Source organism: Trachemys scripta, chromosome 7 (genome assembly GCF_013100865.1).
Source record: "Trachemys scripta elegans isolate TJP31775 chromosome 7, CAS_Tse_1.0, whole genome shotgun sequence".
Classification (NCBI taxonomy): Eukaryota; Metazoa; Chordata; order Testudines; family Emydidae; genus Trachemys; species Trachemys scripta.
The window spans coordinates 57,262,843-57,284,855 of NC_048304.1; the positions used below are offsets into that span (position 1 = coordinate 57,262,843).

General features: G+C 45.6%; 1 protein-coding gene across 1 annotated transcript in view; it reads left to right on the forward strand.

Annotated features, from left to right (window-relative positions):
* The window catches only part of TLL2 (tolloid like 2), an 82,641-nt gene that overhangs the window by 29,152 nt on the left and 31,476 nt on the right, over window positions 1-22,013 (forward strand). The window contains exons 6-10 of the mRNA XM_034777175.1: window positions 23-147; window positions 4,034-4,149; window positions 10,047-10,149; window positions 14,943-15,059; window positions 20,831-20,976. Of these exons, the coding sequence (XP_034633066.1) occupies window positions 23-147; window positions 4,034-4,149; window positions 10,047-10,149; window positions 14,943-15,059; window positions 20,831-20,976 (607 nt within the window). The remainder of the gene's footprint in view (window positions 1-22; window positions 148-4,033; window positions 4,150-10,046; window positions 10,150-14,942; window positions 15,060-20,830; window positions 20,977-22,013) is intronic.

Genomic DNA, 22,013 nt, shown 5'->3' on the forward strand with positions numbered 1-22,013 from the left:
CCCTCTGTCTCTCTCACTCCAGAGGGGTCTTCCTGGACACCATCCTTCCCCGTCGAGATGACAATGGGGTTCGGCCAACTATCGGTCAGCGCATTCGGCTGAGTCAGGGAGACATTGCTCAGGCGAGGAAGTTGTACAAGTGCCCAGGTAAATATGGCCAGTGCAGATGGCTCCAGCTCTGTCCCATACACGTACTTTATCTGGAAGGCCCCGGAGTCCAATAGCATGTTAATGATCCCTTTGATGAAAGAGCTCTGAGAAGGTGGACCATCTAAGTGCTTCAGGCTGGGGGAACTGAACTTTTATTAGTGCTTTGTCAGTAGTCCTGATTCTTTTAGGGTTTAGGACTCTTTACTGTCTTCCCCAGCAGTGACTGGGAGGTGGTAGCGCCTGCATTTGATAGGTCCCTAGACTCCTCCCCTTTCCAGCATGCTTTGCTGAAAAGGAAGCTAAAGTCAAGCTGTCCTCCCCCACCATTTTTCAGTAGAGAAAATGCATTGCTGCACCATGTTCAGAGTCTATTATCCAGGTAGGGGCCAATTTTCCATGGCTTGTTTCCTTCGGGCCAGACTGTCCTAGTCTACTAATCCGGTGAAGAGAAGGGGAGCTCTGACTCCTTGTTCTTGGGGTCTAAGTGAATGGGAGAGTAAGCTCAGTCAGTTTAAAAGCATGATCTTTTCACGCCCCTGGCACTTTCCAAATTCCCACTGCTAAGGGAGCAGCCACTTTTCCTGTCTGAAGTAGCCATGTTGGTGGTTTAGAAGGGAGGGGGCAATTCTTGAGTCTTCCGGGGTCACAGTCTGAGAGGAGGTAGAACTATTCCATGTGTACCATCCCTGGAAACACATCCCTTCAAGCTGAAAAATAAACTGCTGGGTAACGTGCTACATACCCCAAATCGCAGGGGATAAAAGGGAAAAATGTCAAACTTGCCTACCTTGTTGCCCTGCCATGCTAAAATCCCTTATTTGGCTCTTGCTGCTAGGATATTGAACTACCACCTCTGCACGGCATTCACTCCTATTTTAAGCATTTGCTGGTCACTTGTAAAGGGAAAGTAAATTCAACATACACCCCCCCACACACACACACAAATAGACCAACACTTGCCTCCCACACCAACACACACCCTTTTGTGACTAATAAGCAAATATAATTTCTGGGAATATTTACCTTATAGGAAGTAACTCCCAACTCGCCTTTACTGATACTGTAACAGAATAGTGTTCGCTGGTAAGTACCAGGTATCTGCACAGAAATTACATGATCCTGCAGATTACTGGGTAATTGCACTTAGCGAGCCCTAAACTAATTCCCCTGCAAGCTACACTGTGGTTTAGCTGAGAGCAATCATCCTCTCTATCCTGTGTAATTAGGGCAATATGATATATGTGCCCTGTAATTATCTCTCCAGGGAGGCAACTTGTGTTTGAGCAGTTGTTCTTTTTTCCCCCACTCAGAAAAGCTGTGTCGATTTGTCAGCCACATAGTGGGTAGGCCCAACAACCTGGGACATGCCCCCAAATGGTCAGATATTCCTCGAGCCAACCTTCCAGCAATCAATGATGATTCAAGATGACGGGCTCCAGAGTGACTTGCTGTTCTCATAACAAAAGATAGCGGGTCTCAGTCAGTCTCCTTGAGGGTGATCTGCGAGGTGGATGCTTCATCACTGGCCCCTTTTTGGGCGGTGTGGCCGGGAATGCCATAAACCACGCAGACTGAACAGCCCCAAGAGAAGGTACTGCTAGGAAAGCTCAGATGTTTGGAGAAAGAGGGTTGGGCTTTACCTGCTCCACAAGTGAAAGCCTTCAGGCTCTGGCACTAGGAGACCAGCACCTTCCCCCCCATGTGAATTTTTTTAAACCCAGTCCAGTGAGCACTTCCATGTCTGGCCCAGGGTGCTGGCAGTCCTTTTGGACATGTAGCATTTGTGGGTGTGTGGACTAGCAGTGCAGATACAGTACTGTGAATCAGCCCCTTGTGAGCTGTAATCCCAGCTGGGAGATTAGCTCCTTTTGTGGTCCTGAGGCTTTCATTTTCTCTGGGTACCTTGCTCCGCCTGTCTGTGAAATGAAGTGATAATTTTGCCAGACACACGGGCAGGGCCTGGGCAGAGAAGTTGATTTCCATTATAGAGCACTTGGAAGCTAAAAAGGGCGGTGTATGGCCCTTTGTGGTTGCATCAGGGCTCCTGTTTTCTCAGCGCTGATAGCTATTTCCGCTAGGAATGGAGAGCAGGCTGGAGATTTTAGAATCTGATTTGCTGTTTTCTAATACATCCCTAGGAGGGGCACGTCTTTCCCCCTTAAATGATGACTGACTGGGGCATGACACTCCACTTTTCAAAGCGCCTATTTCACCCACAGAGTTCAAAAGCTGCATGCTGCTCTTTAGCAGTTTTACAAGAAGTTTGGCTTCCCCTCTGAGGCCCCTGCATCTAGCATGTACAAACGTACTACCTGCATTGTTTGCGGTCTTGTTGTAGCCATGTTGGTCCCAGGATATTAGAGAGACAAGTTGAGTGAGGTCATATCTTTTATTAGACCAGCTTCTCTTGTCTTTAAGCTTGTCTCTTTCACCAGCAGAAGCCAGTCTAATAAAAGAGATGACCTCGCCCACCTTGTATCTCTACTTGGAATCTGTGACTTTTCCATCTTGGTGTCCTCACCTTTAAACTTCCTTATGAGCCATTCAATAGGAGAAAGACATCTGTACGTCCCATCCCCATGGCTGCTGCCTGCAAGTCATCTTTTCTGTTTGTCCTATTAAGTTGTGGGTCAAAGTACTGTAGGGTAATTAGGATTTCTGGCCTGGGTGATGACATTTTTTCATATATTAAGTCCTGAATGGGGCTGGTCTCTCTTCACCTCCAGGTTCCAACCCACCCCTCTAATTGTGATCAAGGCTGAAAAATTAGTGAGCAACTCGCAGCGTCAGGCGGTGTCAGGGGTGCCAGGCCGAGTAGCGTTCATGGCATTTGCATGAGAAACGGAGGCAGATGTTCCATCTTGTCAAATCTTTCAAAGCGCTCCTGCTTAATGAAGGATTCTTGGGGGCTGCCTCACAGTTGCTGGGGAAACCAAGCAAGGGTCAGACCCTACTTTAGAACGGGAGTGGGCACAAGATTTTTGAAATCCAAAGCAATCCAGAGCAGTCGAGCAGCAGTCTGATATCTGCTCCACGTTGTGTGTATTCACATGCAGCTTTTGAACCCTGCGGGTGAAATAGATGCTTTGAAATGTGGGGTCTTCTGCCCCAGTCAGTCGTCATCTGCTCTGCACGTGTATATGTCATTCCACATTCCAGCCCCTTCCTTCCTGGCTCAGTGAATAGGAACTAGTCATAGCTGATTTCACAGATGTTGGAAGCCTGTTGCCTAAAGAACAGTGTTTAAAAACTTTCTCTCCCGTTGCAACATGCAACAAACAGCGCGCAGTGGAGAGCGGGGCAAAGCTTCGACATTAAAATCTTACGCCACGTCTTGCTACAATGCAGAGTTGACTCCGTGAACTGAGGGTGCTTTGGGGCTCAGCTAGCTTTTGTCACAGTGTTTTAACCCGAAAAAGAGTGTTAACAATGGTAACTAGGGAGAACTTTATTGAGCAGATTGTAATGAAGGGAAAATAGCTTTTCTAGTGACTGGCTTTGGTTTTAATAATTTTGCATTTGGTGGAAAAGGAAGAAAAGATCTACCACAATTCAGATAATTAAAAAATATATTAAAGTGTGTGGTGCAGAGGGAGGGGAGAGAGGTTACCCTTTGTAATGATCTATTTTCTCAGCATCCCCATCTGGATAAATCTTTCTTATCCCACGGATGCGGATGAACTTCACCGAGGCCACCAGACAGACAGATGGCAATGACCACTGATCACTACCGAATGAGGCGGGATTTGAGTCAGTGATCTAGAGGTGCAAGGCTGTCTAGCTTGCTACCAGTACCCACAATAGAAGATCAAAAACAGCTTGATAAACTCTGACCAACATCTTTCCGATTGTAACTCTTTGCTGCTGTCTTTCAATTACATAGCTTGTGGGGAGACCTTGCAAGACACGACGGGGAATTTCTCTGCTCCTGGTTTTCCAAATGGCTATCCTTCCTATTCCCATTGTGTGTGGAGAATATCTGTGACTCCTGGGGAGAAGGTAGGTTAGACTGCAAATTGTTTCTGCAGTTTACAGGCATGTGGTTTTGCCTGAGGGTTGCATTTGCAACTTGCTCGGATGCCCTAGGCCACACCTGTTTTCATCCTGAATGCAGAGGCTGTGCACCATCTTGATCTAAGTGGAGGCTCATCTGGTGGAGTCTTGCACAGGTAAGTGGAGGTGGAGCCAATGATCATGGAGTACCAGCTTCCATGGATAGGTATTTGCTGTGGGAGTTCAGGTCTCTACATACAATATTCTGCACTGATCTTCTCTCCTTTCAGAATAGAGCCCTGCATATGGGGACCGGTGTTATTTGCTGCATATCTGTGGGGCCCCCCAATAGATTCTGGGGAGCATTTGGACAATGTGGGTTGTGCTGTGCTTCTCTTCACTATTGTTCTAGTATGAGGAGATAGTGGGCAATCTCTGTGGGTTTTTTTCCAGCCTCTTCGTTCTCATGGAAAGTTTGTCCCCCTTCACTCCTCTCCGTTGAGGCACATGAAGCAACTGTGTGCACCCGGGAAGGCGCTCTGTGCTCCGCCCAGCTGAGCAGCTGACAATGAAAGCTCCAGAGGCTCTTTAGCTACTCTCCCAAGAAAGCAGAATTCAGTGCAGAGCCTTCGGGGAGCTCAAAGGGTGTTGTCAGGCAACAACTCTGAGCTGCTGCCAGCAAACTATTAAAACGGGTGGCACGATCAGAACAGGGGGGATTGTCCTCCTCTATCCAACTCTGGTGCGAGCGTAGCGGCAGTATTGCCCATGGTTCTGGGCACCATGTTTCCAGGAAGGCATTTGCCAATTGGATGGAGTTGAGAAGAGCAGCAAAAGGAAGGGTTGTTTTAAAAAGAGAAAATAAGAGCTAAACCCAGGTATGTGATGGCTACGGGGAAACATGATAGCCCTCTGTAATTATAGACAAGGTTTACACCAAGGATGGAGAGGGTTTATTAAAGATGATCCACGGGATATAATTACTGCTACCAGGGAAGGGAAAAGTGAAAGAGAGCCATATCAACACTTACAAGCTTACAGCGGCACAGCTGTAGCCACGTTACGCCGACGGCAGAGAGCTCTCCCGTTGCCATAATAAAACCAGCTCAACAAGCGGCAGTAGCTTTGTCACTGGGAGAGCATCTCCCGCCGACATAGCGTGGTGCGCATGAGCACGTTTGCTGGCAAAACTTATGTTGCTCAGGGTTTTTTTTTTTTCCCCCCCACACCTGTGAGCGACAAAAGTTTTGCCAACATAAGTGCTAGTGTAGACAGGGCCTGAGTATTTGGAGAAACTTCCTGGCAGTGAGGTGTAGTAAGCTGTTGGACAATCACCTAATGGGAGTGGTGAAAGCCCCATCACTTACAGGAACTCATTTAATGCTACAGACTGGACAAAGCACTAGGCAATGTGGGGAACAACCCTGCATTGGTCCCTGGGGGAATGGACTTCACTAAACAATCTAAGAAGTCATTTCCTTCTCGAATGTGTCTGCTGTGTTGAAAATCCCCCAGATCTGTTTTTAGGGATCAGTGAGATTTCTAAACCAGCATTTTCAATCTTGCAGCCTTTTGCTGTTTGGGGAATTTGCTGGGTAATGGCTTTTGTCCCTAGAACAATAGGGGACCTATGCAGCCTTGAGAAATCATCAGTGCAACATAATAATGGGTCCTTCCACTTGGGGTGGGGGAAGAAGTAGGACTAATACTAAATGTGTGTGGAAAGCCAGAATCCAGGGTATAGCGTCTCTTCTAGGTGACTGCTGGCCTTCCCTTGTAATCCTTAGCTGCCTGTTAGCCATCCAACAGCCTGCTAACTCTGGCTGCGCTAAGACCTCAGATGCGCACCTCTCTAAGCTTCCTTCCTACCACTCTGACTAGCTCCGTAACGTTGTGAGAAAAATTGCCATAGGTTCCTGAAGGGGGACTGAGAATCCAGGAAATCACATGCACAGGGAAATGCTGCTGTCAGCTGGAACGCCGCCCACCGGTCTTCAGATGTCTTCAGATTGCAAGATCTGCTGAGCCTCAATCAGTTGCTTCCTCTGTTTGCTTTTCAGTTTCCTTTGTTTTTATGGATCTTCCAGTGGAAATGAAATCTTTTCTTAATGTATTAACACCACTGCACTCAACCCCTTTGCATCATGTCAGGCTGCAACAGGTGTGCTGCCCTGCATGGGAGCTCCTCTGCACAGCAGCTAATCAGTAAACCCCGTAGAGAAGCATTTCAGATGCACCCTGAAAACAAAACAGTGCAGAAAGAAACCATAGATCTCACTTCAGCAAACATTTGCTTACAGCTGCCTTTCTGCCGAGCTACCTTATTCAGGGCCTGAAGTCCAGACCCTCAAAGGGATTTAGGTGCCTAACTCCCAGAGTGAGCTGCCTTACTACCTTTGAGGGATCTGATCCTGAGCTCTGGCATCACTGGGTTCCATTGCCTCTGGGTCCAGTCCTGAGATGTGCAAGTACCTTGCAAGATCAGGCCCAAACAGAAACCTTCTGATATTAGAAAAATTTCTAAGAACAGTGCAGGCTCTTAAACGATATTTGATGGTTTTAAAATGATTCAAGCTTTTATATGCTCTTTATGTGTCTCTCTGCCTGAGTTACAAGGTTTCAGAGTAGCAGTCGTGTTAGTCTGTATCTGCAAAAAGAACAGGAGTACTTGTGGCACTTTAGAGACTAACGAATTTATTTGAGCATAAGCTTTCGTGGGCTACAGCCTACTTCATCAGATGCATAGAATGGAACATACAGAAAGAAGATATTTATACATACAGAGAACATGAAAAGGTGGGAGTAGCCATACCAACTGTAAGAGACCAATCAATTGAGATGAACTATCATCAGCAGGAGAGAGAAAAAAACCTTTGAAGTGATAATCGAGATGACCCATAGAAGGTGTGAGGATATTTTAACATACTTTAACATGAGGAACAGGCCCAACGAAGAAAATAACAGAACGCCACTAGCCGTCACTTTCAGCCCCCAACTAAAACCTCTCCAGCGCATCAGAGAGGACAACCTATCCTGAAAGATGATCCCTCACTCTCACAGATCTTGGGAGACAGACCAGTCCTCGCTTACAGACAGCCCCCCAACCTGAAGCAAATACTCACCAGCAACCGCACACCATACAACATAAACACTAACCCAGGAACCTATCCTTGCAACAAAGTCCGATGCCAACTCTGTCCACATATCTATTCAAGTGACACCATCATAGGACCTAATCACATCAGCCACGCCATCAGGGGCTCATTCACCTGCCCATCTACCAACGTGATATATGCCATCATGTGCCAGCAATGCCCCTCTGTCATATATGTTGGCCAAACCAGACAGTCTCTACGCAAAAGAATAAATGGACACAAATCTGACATCAGGAATCATAACATTCAAAAACCAGTGGGAGAACACTTCAGTCTCTCTAATGACTCAGTGACAGACCTGAAGGTGGCAACAAAAAAACTTCAAAAACAGACTCCAAAGAGAGACTGCTGAACTTGAATTAATATGCAAATTAGATACAATTAACTTAGGTTTGAACAGGGACTGGGAATGGTTGGGTCATTACACTAATTGAATCTACAACATCACTGGCTCATTCACCTGCACGTCCACCAATGTTATATATGCCATCATGTGCCAGCAATGCCCCTCTGCTATGTACATTGGCCAAACTGGACAGTCACTACGCAAGAGGATAAATGGACACAAGTCAGATATCAGGAATGGCAATATATAAAAACCTGTAGGAGAACACTTCAGTCTCCCTGGCCACACAATAGCAGATGTAAAGGTAGCCATCTTACAGCAAAAAAACTTCAGGACCAGACTCCAAAGAGAAACTGCTGAGCTCCAGTTCATTTGCAAATTTGACACCATCAGATCAGGATTAAACAAAGACTGTGAATGGCTATCCAACTTCAGAAGCAGTTTCTCCTCCCTTGGTGTTCACACCTCAACTGCTAGCAGAGCACCTCACCCTCCCTGATTAAACTAACCTCGTTATCTCCATACTGATTTATACCTGCCTCTGGAAATTTCCATTACTTGCATCTGAAGAAGTGCGGTTCTTACCCACGAAAGCTCCCAATACTTCTGTTAGTCTTTAAGGTGCCCTTGAACTAGTGTGTGAGCCCAGATGCTGTCTGTAAACTTAACTGAAACTGACTAGTCTGTTTTCATTGTTCAAGTTCAGAGAACTGCAGAAAGTGATAAAGGGTAAATCATGAAAAGTAAACAGCATTTTAAAAATCTTTCCAGTTTTAATAATCTCGTTTATTAGGTCAGAATATAGAATAGAAACCTGGTTTTAGTGTGGCCGTATTCCTTTGGAAGATATTAGATGTAAATTAATCTCTGGGCCAAATCTTGCAAACATTTACTACCATGAATAGGTCCATTGGGTTCAGTGGGACTCTGATGCAAATGGGAGGGTCCCTTTTCAGGAATAAGCCCTCTAGCTCTAATATACATACTCCCTCAGCTAGTGGCCTTACAACTGAATACTTTAAAGGGACACTGTCATGATAAAAATCATGGGACAAATTATACTCTTCTATCAGAGCCAGCCCCACTGGGTCAGCATGATTGCACTGGTGTAACTGAACCGAGAGTTTTAAAAAAATGGTCTTGTTACCTTCCATCACTTGTGCTGTGTGTTTCTCTTTTGCACGGCCCTTAGGTTGGACCATGAAGAGAACTGCACCATTGCTGGAAAATGTTTTTGTTTCTTGTGTAGCTGCAGCATGCATGACTTAGTTTCCCCTCAATAAAATGGATAATAGCTACCAGACAGCACTGTTGTGTGAAGCTTAATTCATGCCTTGTCAAGCACTCAAGAACATATATGATCAAATGAAAACAATCTTACTTTCAGAGCTGATCAAAAATCAAAATTTCCGTTTCATGGGGAAATCCAATATTTCAACATTTTTCTTGTGCCGATTTTGGACAAAAAGTTGAAATGTTGAAATTTTTTGTAGTGTGAGATGCTCTGAAATATTTCAGTATGGAAAAATAGAAACATTTGCAAGCAAAAAGAAAATGTTGAGACATTCCTGAATGGAAACGTTTCATTTTTGGTTTGTTGAACCAAATTGAAACACTTTGTTGTAGCTTTGTGTGATGTTAACCTGTGTTTGCCTCAGCCCTCATGATAAGTCGTGAGCATTGTAGTCTGCTTCTGTTCTCCCCTATGGGCTGGGCTTCCTGGCTGGATTACATCTCCCATGATGCATCACAGTGGCTCACCCAGAGGGGAGACAGTGGTCTATCGTGAAGGACGTAGTCTGGCCAAAGAGACCTGCCCAAAAGGGATAGAGGCATGAGTTACCCAAACTACAGCTCCCATGATGCACCACAGCAATTGGAGCAGACTCAGATTAAGTTGAATTGACTGGAAATGGAACATATAAATTGGTTTGACAATCCCAAATGTTTTGATTTGGGTTAACTCAACCAAAAAAAAAAAATTCATTTTAATTTTCCTGACAGAAAACTGAAAAATTTTCCTGGAGAAAATGTTAATTTTGTATTTTCCCCCTTATTCATATTAGGTGAACCTATGGTCCCATTTTTTGTTTTGCTACAAAACCTAAATTGGTCCTAATTACGTAAGAGTAACCTTTTTTATTCCCTGTGCAGTCAGTTTGCTTCATCTTTTCCATAATTCCCCCAGTTACTTGTGCTGGCTGCTGTCTTGTACTCTATAGCTCTGAAAAACCCATCAGGTGAAAGATTTTTTTTTTTAATGAAAGATGCTACAAAAAAATAAAGTTGGTCCATCCTGTCCTATCTAAACCTCATCGGCAGAATAACGGCACTGATGGAACTGAATCTGTAGTGCGAAATAGCTCCTTGGGCAAAGATAACAGTGCATCATCTGTTCACAGATCATTTTAAATTTCACGTCGATGGACTTGTTTAAAAGTCGCCTGTGCTGGTATGATTATGTGGAGGTGCGTGATGGCTACTGGAGGAAGGCTTCCTTGTTAGGTGAGTGGCTATTTCATTTTTTTAAAGAGGCGCAGTGTGGAAAGTATGCAAATAGGCCCTTGCAGCTGCTGGGAGCAAAGGTGCCTGTGCTAATGCCTTTCTTCCAAGGATCCCAAAGTGCTTCATGGACAATAATTAAAGCTGGATCCTTAAAGGTATTTAGGAGCCTAACTCCCATTGAAATCAGTGGTGGTTAGGTGCCTAAATCCTTTTGAAGGCCTGGAGCTTTACAGCCTCCCAACTGCCTTGTGAGGTAGGGAAGTGATATTCCTTCATTGTGCGACTGGAGAGCTGAGGTAGAGAACGGGAAGTGATTTGCTCAAGGTCCCACAGTGAGTCAGTGGGCAGAGCTGGGTATAGAAGCCTGAATCCCAGTCCCCTGCTCCCACCAGTAGATTGCATTCCCTGGTGAAGAGTGCGCCACGCTGACCAGCCAATGTGGCTCAGCCCTAGGTCAGCCTTCATGCTCCATTCGGTCCTTGGTGTTGTCCTCAGAGTGCTGGCTGTTGTGGGGATAGTTTTGTCACATGGAACTAGGGCTGGGCACACCCAAGTCATTTCATACAGGCCACTGAACAGCCATCAAGTGATAGCAGCTTTTGGTTGCTAAAAGCTTGAGTTGGATTTGAACTTGCTACCTTGCAGGACATGATTTTAGAGTGCATTTCCCCTCCCTCAAGCATCTGGGCCATCCAACCCCTCCCTCCTCTCATAATACTTAGAAACCAATTAAATTATTGAAAGTGGACTTCAGCACCAATTAGGCGTTCTCCAGAGTGGGAGGAGAAGGCAAGCAGGCCAAGTCCAAAGCTGTTGAGAGAAACATCCCAAAGGCCTTCAGAGGGAAAAACCAGGCAGCTATATTACTTCTGGTCAGCACGTCACTCATGGCTTGTGCGCCTTCACAATGCATTTAAAACATGGATCAGTCTTGCAGCATAGATAGGAGCAAACTGGGTTGTAACTATGTTCCCAGCCCACCCCGCAGGCCTTCTAGCTTCATGTTTCCAAGGTTGACTAGTGATTTGGAGAGTCTTAGTTATTGGGTGCTCAACAAGGCACAGTTAAGGGAGGACCCGATTTTCAGCAAGCACTGAGTTACCCGCTTTCTGACAATCAGGCCCCTTTAAGGTGTTTTACCTAAACTCATAGCTCCTTTTTGAAACCATTTAAACATGGGTCACACAGCAAGACTGGACCTAGCAGGGAGAACCCAGATCCCTGCAACTGTTGCTTTGGCAACAGAGCTGGGACCTGGGAGAACGTTATCTGCTTTTGGACTGGTATGCGTCATGGGTTGGAAGGACTCTTTGCTGACTCTGCTTGTACATATCCCTGGCAGATCCCATGTAATCGTCTCCAGGTTCCCTCTGGAACAACATAAATTAGCGATGATGTGACAGTGCGCTGCGTGTACGTCTGGACTGAGTCACTGTGAGAAAACGCTAGTGTTTCAAGTTCCTTGTGGTTCATTTATTTCCTGCAGCCTGTGCCATTCCCTCAAGTCCCTCTTGAGGTAGCACAGGTGTCTGGAAGAGCCTTTGGGTGTTTTAGAGGAGAGAGCAGTCTTCTGCTCCCAGCAGGGTGTCAGGACTCCGGGGTTCTATTCAGAGTTCTGCCACTAACTCCCTTTCATCTTGGACAAGTTTCTTACCCTCAGCATCCCCATCCATCAAATGGTGCAGATCCCCGCTGTAGCACACAAGGGGAGACAATTAATGCCAAATTCTTTCCACCTGTAAGCCTGTGACATGTCCCTGAGGTTAACAGCATGGTGCTGTCTGACCCAATGAGGAATTGGGCTGTTGGCTGGTACTTTCAGTGAACAACTAGTTAGGCCTCTTTGCCATTTCCAGACTCAGTGCCCGGTGTACTGGGCTGTGAGGCTTCATGTTGGCAAGGTACTTTGAGTGAGCAGGGGAAAGTATAAAGGCTTGTGCCTGCAGAGGGCAAGGTTGTGTAGTAGGGTGTGCAAGTGAGGCTACGCAAGGACAGCCATTGGGCATAGCCTCGCTGGCTTCCTTCCACTCAGAAGCACGAGGTTAAAAGAGGGAGGATGGCGGGTGTGTCTGTAGAGACAGGTTCATAACCCTCAGTAGGTATGAAAGGCACCTCCCTCCTGCTTCTAGGCATCTGACCATGCCTAGGCAACCCAATGTCAGGTTGGGTTCCCATGTGTTTCCTGCCTGCTAAGCATCTGGGCAGGGCAGGATTGGGCCACGGGACTGCTTTGGTAAAGGCTGTATAGGTAGGAGAGTGCTCTGCTGTAGCGTGGGTACCTGGCACTGGCGGAGGGAGCAAGGCTGTGGTCTCCCTGCAGTTTTTTTGGGGCTGTCTCGAGGAGGAGAGCTGTGGGGTTGGTAGTGTCAGTGCCCATGTACCATGGTCACCATTTGCTGTGGGTGAGCACACGCCTCAGGAATCGTCCTTCCAGCAGCCTTGTCTTACGTCACTTCAGTTTTTTTGCCAAATATTTGAAGCGCTTCAAAAAAATCTCCTTAATACAGTGGGATTTGCAAACTGTTCCATTCAGAACAAGTGGCTTGTGTGAACTGCCATGGCCCCTGAGAGGGGCTCGGGCCATGAAATTAGTTAGGAAGAGGCAGGCTGGTGGCGGTCCGGCAGGGGGGTGGGCAAGAGGATTAGCGTGAATTGTGAAAGCATGTATTTTGCCTGGAAAAAAATGTGCACTGCATATTTTCCCAGGGAAGTGTGTGAAAATCCAGCCTTAAATGGTGCATAACTTTTTATGAATGGGCCCTTTATCGTACTCCACGGAGCTCACTTATTCTGGCTTCCTCATCTGCATTTCCTCTCCTTGACATCCTTGTTGAACTCCAATTCGAAATCCAAGAGGCAGTTGCTCAGTGACCCTAGAACTAAATAACTTTGCAGCCTCGACACTTAGCAGCATCTCCTTCCCGTACCTTTGGAAACTTCAGCAAGCTGTCTCCCGGTCTTTGTCATACCACAATGACTCCTGACCCACCTGGACTAACCTTGTGCTTGCAGCTGTGCACCTTTGGGGTGTGATTTTTCTCAGATTTCATAAGTTAAGCAGAGTCGGGTCAGAGTTAGCATTGGGATGGGAGGTGCACAAGGAAAAGACGGAGTTGTGGTTCAGCAGATGTTATTCCGCCACAGTGCTTGCCTTCACTAGGTTTGTAACACACCTTTAAACCCTAGGGCAGCCTAGTGTTAACATCAACGAGCTAACATGTTAAAACTACAACTGCTTTCTCTACACTAGGATTTTAACGCGTGTTGGTTAACATGTGTTAGCTAATTCATGTTAAAACATGCAACTTTTCCCTAGTCTTGACATGGCCTGAGTAGATAGAGAACCAATCATGCAGCATGTTGGTTGGTACTAAGATGCTGACTTTCCGGTGAGGCACAAAACCAATCTCAATCATTGGACATTATTACATATCCCCTGGATGTACCTTTTTTTTCCTTCTCATGAGTCCAGGAATCATAACCCTGATGTGCTGGCTGAATTCCAATTTAGGTAATTACATTCAGCCTCTGCCAAATTCCCCGGCAGATTCAATTGGATAAGCTGGGATTTAGTAACTCCTTTAAAGGGGGAACAAACCCCAACCCTATTGCATACAGCAGATAGTGTCGCTGGTGTCCAGTGAAGAAAAGAACCATATTGTGTTAGTTAATCCCAACACTTATTTATTGTTTGTACCATGCTTTGAGGAGTCGTCTGGCCAAAACAGGCTGTAGAACCATCAGGAATTATCATTATTATTATTAATCCGATTGCTCTGCTGGATTGCAGTTTGCGATGGTACAGTTCAGGAACTGACATTTACCAGTGAGCATCAAGCTGTGTGAAGCACCCAGTGAAGGAGCTTGTGCTGGGGAAAGGCTCTTAGTGTAAACAAGGGCCATAGGACTATGCAGGGTTGAGTAGGAAGAGATGCTCAACTAAGATGATTCTGTGTCATGTGCAAGAGGTGGAAATGATCATGAGGGCTGGCGTGATGGAGAGGTTTTCCTTCATGCTACATCCACAGGAGGAATGGATCTGTCTTTCCTTCTGGGCCAATGAGGCTGAGATTTTCAAAACTGTCTAGGAGCTCTCTTTACCGCACTGCTATCCATATTAACCCAGCCTCCCACCCTTTGTCTGTCTGGTCTAGTGAGACTGGAAGCGCCTGGGGGCAGGACTGCTCCTTGCCATGCGCAGGAACAGTGCTTAGTACCGTGGCTCCTTGTCCTGGGTTGGGCGCAGCTGTAATACAGTTAACATTAACGAGGACCATCTTTATTCTGTGTCTGTGCAGTGCCTAGTCCAATGGGTTCCAGCACATGACTAGGTCATGCAATCCTGGTCATACAAATCAAAAGAACGATGGAAGGTAAAGTGTCAGGACTTCTGGGTATTGGCTGTAACTCCTAGCACTTTGTCTCTCACAATAAGTGGAGACTAAAATCCCTACTGCGTTCACCTACATGCTTTTTAAGATGGCCCAGCCTTTGTATGGGTAAAATGAGAGCCAGGCGAATGGTGGCGACATGTGGGAATGAGCCATGCTGGATTTTGTTCCTGGATGATATTTGAACCCTGTTCCGGGCAAATACAAATAAAATGGCCCCTTCTTAAAATCTAAGTCGGAGTTGGAGTGAAAAGCCCTTTAAATGGCTCTGTTTACTTTTACCATTGACTCTCTCCTGAACTGCAGGCGCCTTGTATGTCTCCCCGTCTACTCCCATTGCGATCACAAACCACTTTCACCAGTCAGTGGCGAGATCTTGATTGTCTGTTTCCTGCCTTCTAGGTAGATTTTGTGGTGACAAAGTCCCCGAGCCTCTTATCTCCACGGACAGCAGGCTGTGGATCGAGTTCCGGAGCAGCAGCAATATCCTGGGCAAAGGCTTCTTTGTGGTTTATGAAGGTATGACCCTTAGCTAGGAGGCCTACGTCACGCCGCACAGTGATCCCAACACCAGGCATCAAAAGTGGGAACGTAACAAATGGGCCCAGAGCAGAGACCTGTTTGACCATAAATGAAGGCTCTCAACCCATTCCATGTTTCCAAAGGCTAGCAGGGGTTGCAGAATTCGGAGATCCCCTTCAGTATGCAAGGCCCAGATCAGCCAGCCTGGTCCACAAATCCGTTTCCAGGACATGGTATACCGCAGTGAGGAGACCACATCTAAGCATGGGGCTCAGATCAGCTCTTCTGCTTACCCCTACCCTATCAACCACCAATTGTAGCTATGATCCATCTAGCAGAGGTTCAGTCAGTGTTTATCACTGGGGTGTTGGCGATTCCTTGCAGGCTAATTGGCCAGCCAGGTCTCCGCTCAGAGATTACAGAGCGGTCTAAGCATCTGGCACCGAAATTTCTACCCTTCCTGAAACCAAAGGATGGACTCAGCCCTTTGTCCTTCAGGTAGATCAGGTGAGTTTCTTGAAGCTTCTTGGATGAATTTCTGAGTCCCCTTCTGTGCTGCCTAACATTTCTTATGAGAGTAGGGACTTGCTCTGATGTCCTAGCCCCTCCTGTGGGCATGTGATACACTGGTGATACACTATTGATTCAAGTTTTTTGTGGGCCTTAGCCCCTTCACAACTGTGGAGAAGAAGCTATCCATGTATGTCAGAGAGCACTGGTTTGCATTGCCCCTGCTGTGGCCGCATGGGCTCATGGGTGTGCGATGAAGTTGGATGACATTTTTGAACCAAAAGTGTCTTTTTGTTGAAAAATGTCCTATGTTTAAAAAAAAAAAGAGGCATTTTTTCGCACACAATTCTCCATGTCGTTTTGCATGAACAATCTTCCAAAACTTGTATTGAAAATGTTATTGAAAGTGTTTGAAAAATGTCCATAGCTGCTTTTGGGAGGGAAAAAAAATTGAAGAAAAGTCCACTGGTTATTTATACAAGTAATAGGAAAAAAGGGTCCATTTTGGTCACTTGGAAATGAAAAAAAATACAGATTTTTTTTTTCACAAAAGTAGGTTTTATTTTGCGGCCTCTCCCTAGTTTGCAAACAAGACAGATTTCCTTGCCAACACCACCTAGTGGACTGTGGCATTTACTGCAACCCAGAGGCTGCAGTAACTGCAGGGTAACTCCAGGATCAGCAGCTCAGAGGGGGCTGGCCAGGCTGGGGAAAGGGGCAAATAGAGCATTACGAGCATGGCACCACTGGGCTTTATGTGAATGACGGCTTTGCTGGGTGGGTTGTTAAACAGAAGTTTTGGAGGCCTGTACTTGGTAACATGGATCTGTGTATCTGAGAGGTGGTAGTGCAATGTCTCTAAGAGCTAAAGTTCAAGTATGGGTCTGAGCCTTTTCCTAGCAATTAGCAGAGCTTTCATCCCTTTCTTTTTATTAAATATTTGGAGAGCTTTTTATCCTCATAATTGTTTTTCTTTCAAAATTGATTTTGCTGCTTAAATTTTTGTTGTCGCTTCCCCGTCTGCCAGACTAATTACCGGGGACCAAAAACAGCGAGATCGGAAAGATAAGTAATTCTCAGAACTGGTGACACAAATGGATCTTCGTTTGTATCACTTAGCTTTCTGGCTGGATTTTTGGCCCTGGCAGTTACTGCCTGTCTGAAGCACCACTTGTCTCGTCTCTCTCTCTGTTGAAAATACCTAGAGAGCAGGTTCATGCTGTTGTCCAGCTCGATCCATTTTGCTTGCAATTACAGCAGGTTATTACTAGCAAGAACCTTTTGGAAAGAATGGAATAGATTTTAAATGTCGAAAAGTATGAAATCCACCAAAAAAAGAACCCCGCATTGGAAGGCCTCAAACAACCCTGAGCAAGACTAAGAACTTTGGGCCCAATTCTTGATTCAGGCCAAACCTTCACTGAAGCTATAGGCCACTTTAAAACTAAAGTGCCTGAAATCTGACACCTACAGAAAAGCGGCCTGGTTTTCAGAGGGAATGAGCACCCACTGGTCCAACGGAAACCCAGGTCTCTCAGCTGCTCTGAAAATGAAGGCACTTCTATTTCAGCACTTAACTTTTATGCTGCTCCTTTGCAGGGATTGGTCATGCCAAAGTCAATGGCAAAACTGTTCTGGTGCAGGATCAAATCCATGCAATCCTTCACTTTCGTAGATCGTGGAGCTTTCAAGTTTGACAGTGTTGGACATACTGTTCCCTCGGTTTGCTGTGATCACAAACAGCCCCCTGCTGATCTCAATTACTGCTGGCCCAGTGGAGTTACTCTGGATTTAGAACAGATCAGATATTGGTTTCAGGTTCTTTCCTGAATAGTCGGTGCTATGAAAAGTACCTTCACATGGGCTGGATGGCTATCCTCTTCCACATGACCAAGTGCATGGTGGGCTCAGCCACTGGCCTGCCTCAGTTTCCCGATCTGTAAAATTGGGCTAATGATACTGACCTCCTGTGGGAAGTGCTTTGAGAGCTACTGCTGAAAAGCGCTAGATAAGACCTAGGTGGTGGTGTTTTGAAAAGAGGCAGGACATAATACACACACATTTTCATGGCACCTTTCCAAAGCACTTGACAGGCTACAAGGTACAAACCAAACTTAGATAAAGAAGTGAGGTGGGAAGCGTGCTTCAGCTGGGTCTGGCTAGTGCCCAGCAAACTGTACGCTCTTGGCAAAAAATAAATGCACTTTCAAACAAATATTAGCAAATCCGGACCTGAGCAAATCTGGTATCCAGCCAGTTCTCCGCAGCCACGTCATAATTGCTCACTCCTTGGCATTGACTGACCTGAAGTTTGCCCCTTTGTTTTGTTCTGCAGTGGAAGTATGTTGGGTGTATGTTGTTCGCTTGTTTAAATGGGTGATAAAGATTCCATAAGGAATGCAGCCTCAGGGAGCAGTCGTAAGTCACGACTGTTAGTTCCTACACAGTGTGATGATAGGGGAGCAGAAGAATATTTTTGCAGAATAGAATTGGCATGATTGATCTGCTTGGGGTTAGTTTGTGGTGCTGGAGGGTAACACAAGTTTGTATGTTTAACGACACTCGCGTTTTATTTTGCAGTTCCCTGGACTCTTGGTAGGGCTAAGTATTATCTAGACCATTCCTGACAGGTGTTTGTCCAACCTGCTCTTAAAAATTCCCAATGATAGAGATTCCACAACCTCCCTAGGCAATTTATTCTAGTGCTTAACACATTTTTCCTAATGTCCAACCTAAACCTCCCTTGCTGCAATTTAAGCCCATTGCTGCTGCTTCTATCCTCAGAGGTTAAGCAGAACTATTTTTCACCCTCCTTCTTGTAACAACCTTTTATGTACTTGAAAACTGTTACCATAGCCCACCTCAGTCTTCTCTTCTTCAGACTAATCAAAACCATTTTTTTTCAACCCTCCCTCAGAGGTCATGTTTTCTAGATCTTTCATCATTTTTTGAGCAGGAGATTGGATTAGATGACCTCCTGAGGTCCCTTCCAACCCTGATATTCTATGATTCTATTTTTGTTGCTCTTCTCTGGACTTTGCCCAATTTGTCCACATCTTTCCTGAAATGTGGTGCCCAGAACTGGACACATACTGAGCCTTGTCCCATACCCGCCCCCCATTTACGCCTCTGACCATTCCCTGAGCCCCCATTCATCAACCCCACTCCTTCTCCACCAGACTGCTGCTCCCCTCTATCCATCCCCACCTCCTGCTCCTGAGTCTCCCAAATTCTGACATCAGGGATCACAGCTCCATGCCATCCTGCCACCTCCAACCTTTCCCTTTCAGTCACCTCTCCCTCAGTTCCCTTGGTGCCCTATAAGACTCCTGTCCCCCTGCAGTCCTCTCCAATCATGTATCACCACTCCTTAACATCTGGCTCAGACCAGCAACTGGTACAACACAGCCTGGAGTCAGACAGGTCTGTTCATAATTTCAGTATTGTTTTGTGTACCTGTCAAAGGAACTTGCGGCCTCGCTCCTGAGTAAATCCAAGCAAATTAGGAGTTTATAGGCATGGTCATTGTGCAGCCAAACACATTTTAGGAAAAGTTTGAAAAAAAATGAGTGCAGCCATTTTAAAGATACCGTAACTTCAGAACCCTTTTAGCTAACTTTACCAAACTTCCCAGACTAAATCTACACAGGGATGAGACCATGTGTGTAAAATTTATGAGGGGTTGGGACGTTGGGAAGGGAGGGAAGCATTTCAAAAACTGGGCTTATAATAAACTAGCTTCAGCTTTAACTATAGAGTGGCTATGGCTGCTCCACATGATTTAGGAAACACTAACCCACTGCTGAAATGCAGCTGCTACGAGGGAGGGTGGGGTAGAAATGCAGCAGCCATTCTGCACTAGCACCACTACAACAGGATGATTTTTAGGAGTGGGCTTGACTAATAGTTCTCCAACTGAGACTGCAGTGGGTGGGGCTGTTAAGAGGAAGACCTAAGTTGCAATGAGTAGCCAAGCTACTAGAGTTGGTTAACAGAGAAATGCTATGGAATCTCCAAGGTAGCCAGGGTCTTGGTTTTATGACTCATCTGGAGGCAAGTCTCCCCAGTAGCTTCACCATTCATTGTCACCCTGGTTTCTGAGAAGCAGCTCCATAGAGCTGCTTGGGTTCAGTGCTGGAAATCTAATGTGCATATTGTTGTTTAATGTTTGCTAATGGTAGTGCTCAGTTTCAGGATTAATAATATATGGTGATATACCTATCTCATAGAACTGGAAGAGATCCTGAAAGGTCATTGAATCCAGCTCCCTGCCTTCACTAGCAGGACCAAGTACTGATTTTGCCCCAGATCCCTAAGTGGCCCTCTCAAGGATTGAACTCACAACCCTGGGTTTAACAGGTCAAAGCTCAAACCATTGAGCTATCCCTCCCCTGTTGTGCAAGGTGCTGTACAAACCCACCCACAGAGCCCATGCAGAGGTCATGCTGGGCTCTGAAATTGTATCTTCATTTTTTTTAGGCTGACTTTTAAAAATAAATCCAAGCTTTGAGGGGGGTTTAAAAAAGAAACACACATTCTCTGCGCAGCTCTTGGTGCTGATAGCATAAACTGCTGATACCTATTCCTATGTCGAGCATTGACTTTCCTTGATTTGATCCTCTTACCAATATGAAAAGTTTTATTTAGAAAATAGCTCCAACATTGTCTACTGCAACTTCCTTCTCTGTGGCCTTTTTTCCAAGTCCCAATTCTACACTTGCAATGCGCAGTCCCACCTCTGTGTTGCCCAACTTCTTGCCTGCACAGAGAAATGACTGTGCCTGGATTCTAAGTCTACAGAGCATCTGGGGATGCATATCCATGAGACCATATGCAATCAAGCTGTTTTAGATTGGCCGGTATCTTTAGGCACATCTTCCCATGAACTCGCATTATGTTTGCAATCAGTGCCATCTAGTGGCAGGATTTCACTTTGCTTTTTTTGTGGGCTTTAATTGTCCATTTCATGTATGATTATTATTATTAATTTGATAATTAAATTAAGTGGTGTACCAGACACAACTACCCAAACAATTCCTGCCCCACAGAGCTGATATCCTTGGGGGCAGACACAGCAAGACAAGAGGCACTAAGCAGAATCGTGTTAGGCTTTTAATACCTTTCATGGTTTGTTTGCGGGGCCATGTAGAATGAGTGTAGTTAAAATGGCTTTGTAAGGAGAGAGGGTGTGCTGGGAGCAGGCATTCGGTGAGGACACAATGTGTAATCCCATCCATGTGCTGTTTGTTTTTCTGAAGCAATTTGTGGTGGAGAAATTCACAAGGATGCTGGCCAGATTCAGTCTCCCAATTACCCAGATGACTACCGACCTTCCAAAGAGTGCGTCTGGAGGATCACGGTTTCCGAGGGGTTTCATGTAGGACTCACATTCCAAGCATTTGAGGTGAGAGGTCTGAGGTGTGTGCTCTTAAACCAAACTAACATGGCAGCCAATGAGACTGTAAAAAGGAAGTATGATAGAGAACGTACAATCTGTAGAAACTGGGGAATTTCCCTTCTAAATGTTTGTTTTAGAAAATTATTTCCACCCAATCCTGATTCCACTATCATCAGTGAAAAGTGTGTATTGCGCATGCCTCCTTTGCTGCTGCTTCAGATAATCTACCCATAACGCTTTTATCTGAGGACCGCAAACTGCTTGACAGCGTTGTCTCTGCTTCCACAGTGTGTTAGTGGTTATATGTATCATGGTAGCATTCAGAGGTCCCAGTGCTAGGTTCTGTCTGTGCATATAAGGAAGACAGGTCCTGCCTCAAAGACCTCGCCATCGAAGTATAAGATGAGAACTGAAGGATTCAGCAAACAAACAATGAGGAGTTCAAGGTAACAGTGAAGCAAATTACTTAGGCTCACGCAGTGGTAGAGCCAGGATACAACCCAGAAGTCCTGGCACCCAATCCCCTGCACTACCCATCAGGACACTCTGCATGCGGGGAATGTTGAGAGAGGATTCCTGCATCAAACTGCAGAATGCACAGGACATCGATTCCCTAGCCAACCCTGCATAGATCTATTGAGACCGCACCACCCATGAACACATCCATATCTTCCTCCACCTCCCCTTCGCCCCCCCGTAAATCTTATAGTAGCCATAAAGACCTCGGGACAGACCATTCCCTGCATCACCTGCCAGGTTTTCATAGAAAAGTAAAATTAGAGAGAGCAACTTGAAGTTTGCTGAGAGGTGAGGTTGAGGATTACATCTGATGAGTTTGCAGCAACTAGGATTATTTAGCCTTGAAAAGAGAAATTAGACTGGATTTACAATAACTGAGCTATGTAAGAATATTAAAGAGGGTCTTAGAACTGATGAGCCCCTCTGTACGACCCTGTCATGTAACATCAGATCCCAGGGTTATTTAATTAATTTAATGGTCGGTAAATTTTGAATAAACAAAAGGAAGATACTTCTTCATCCCA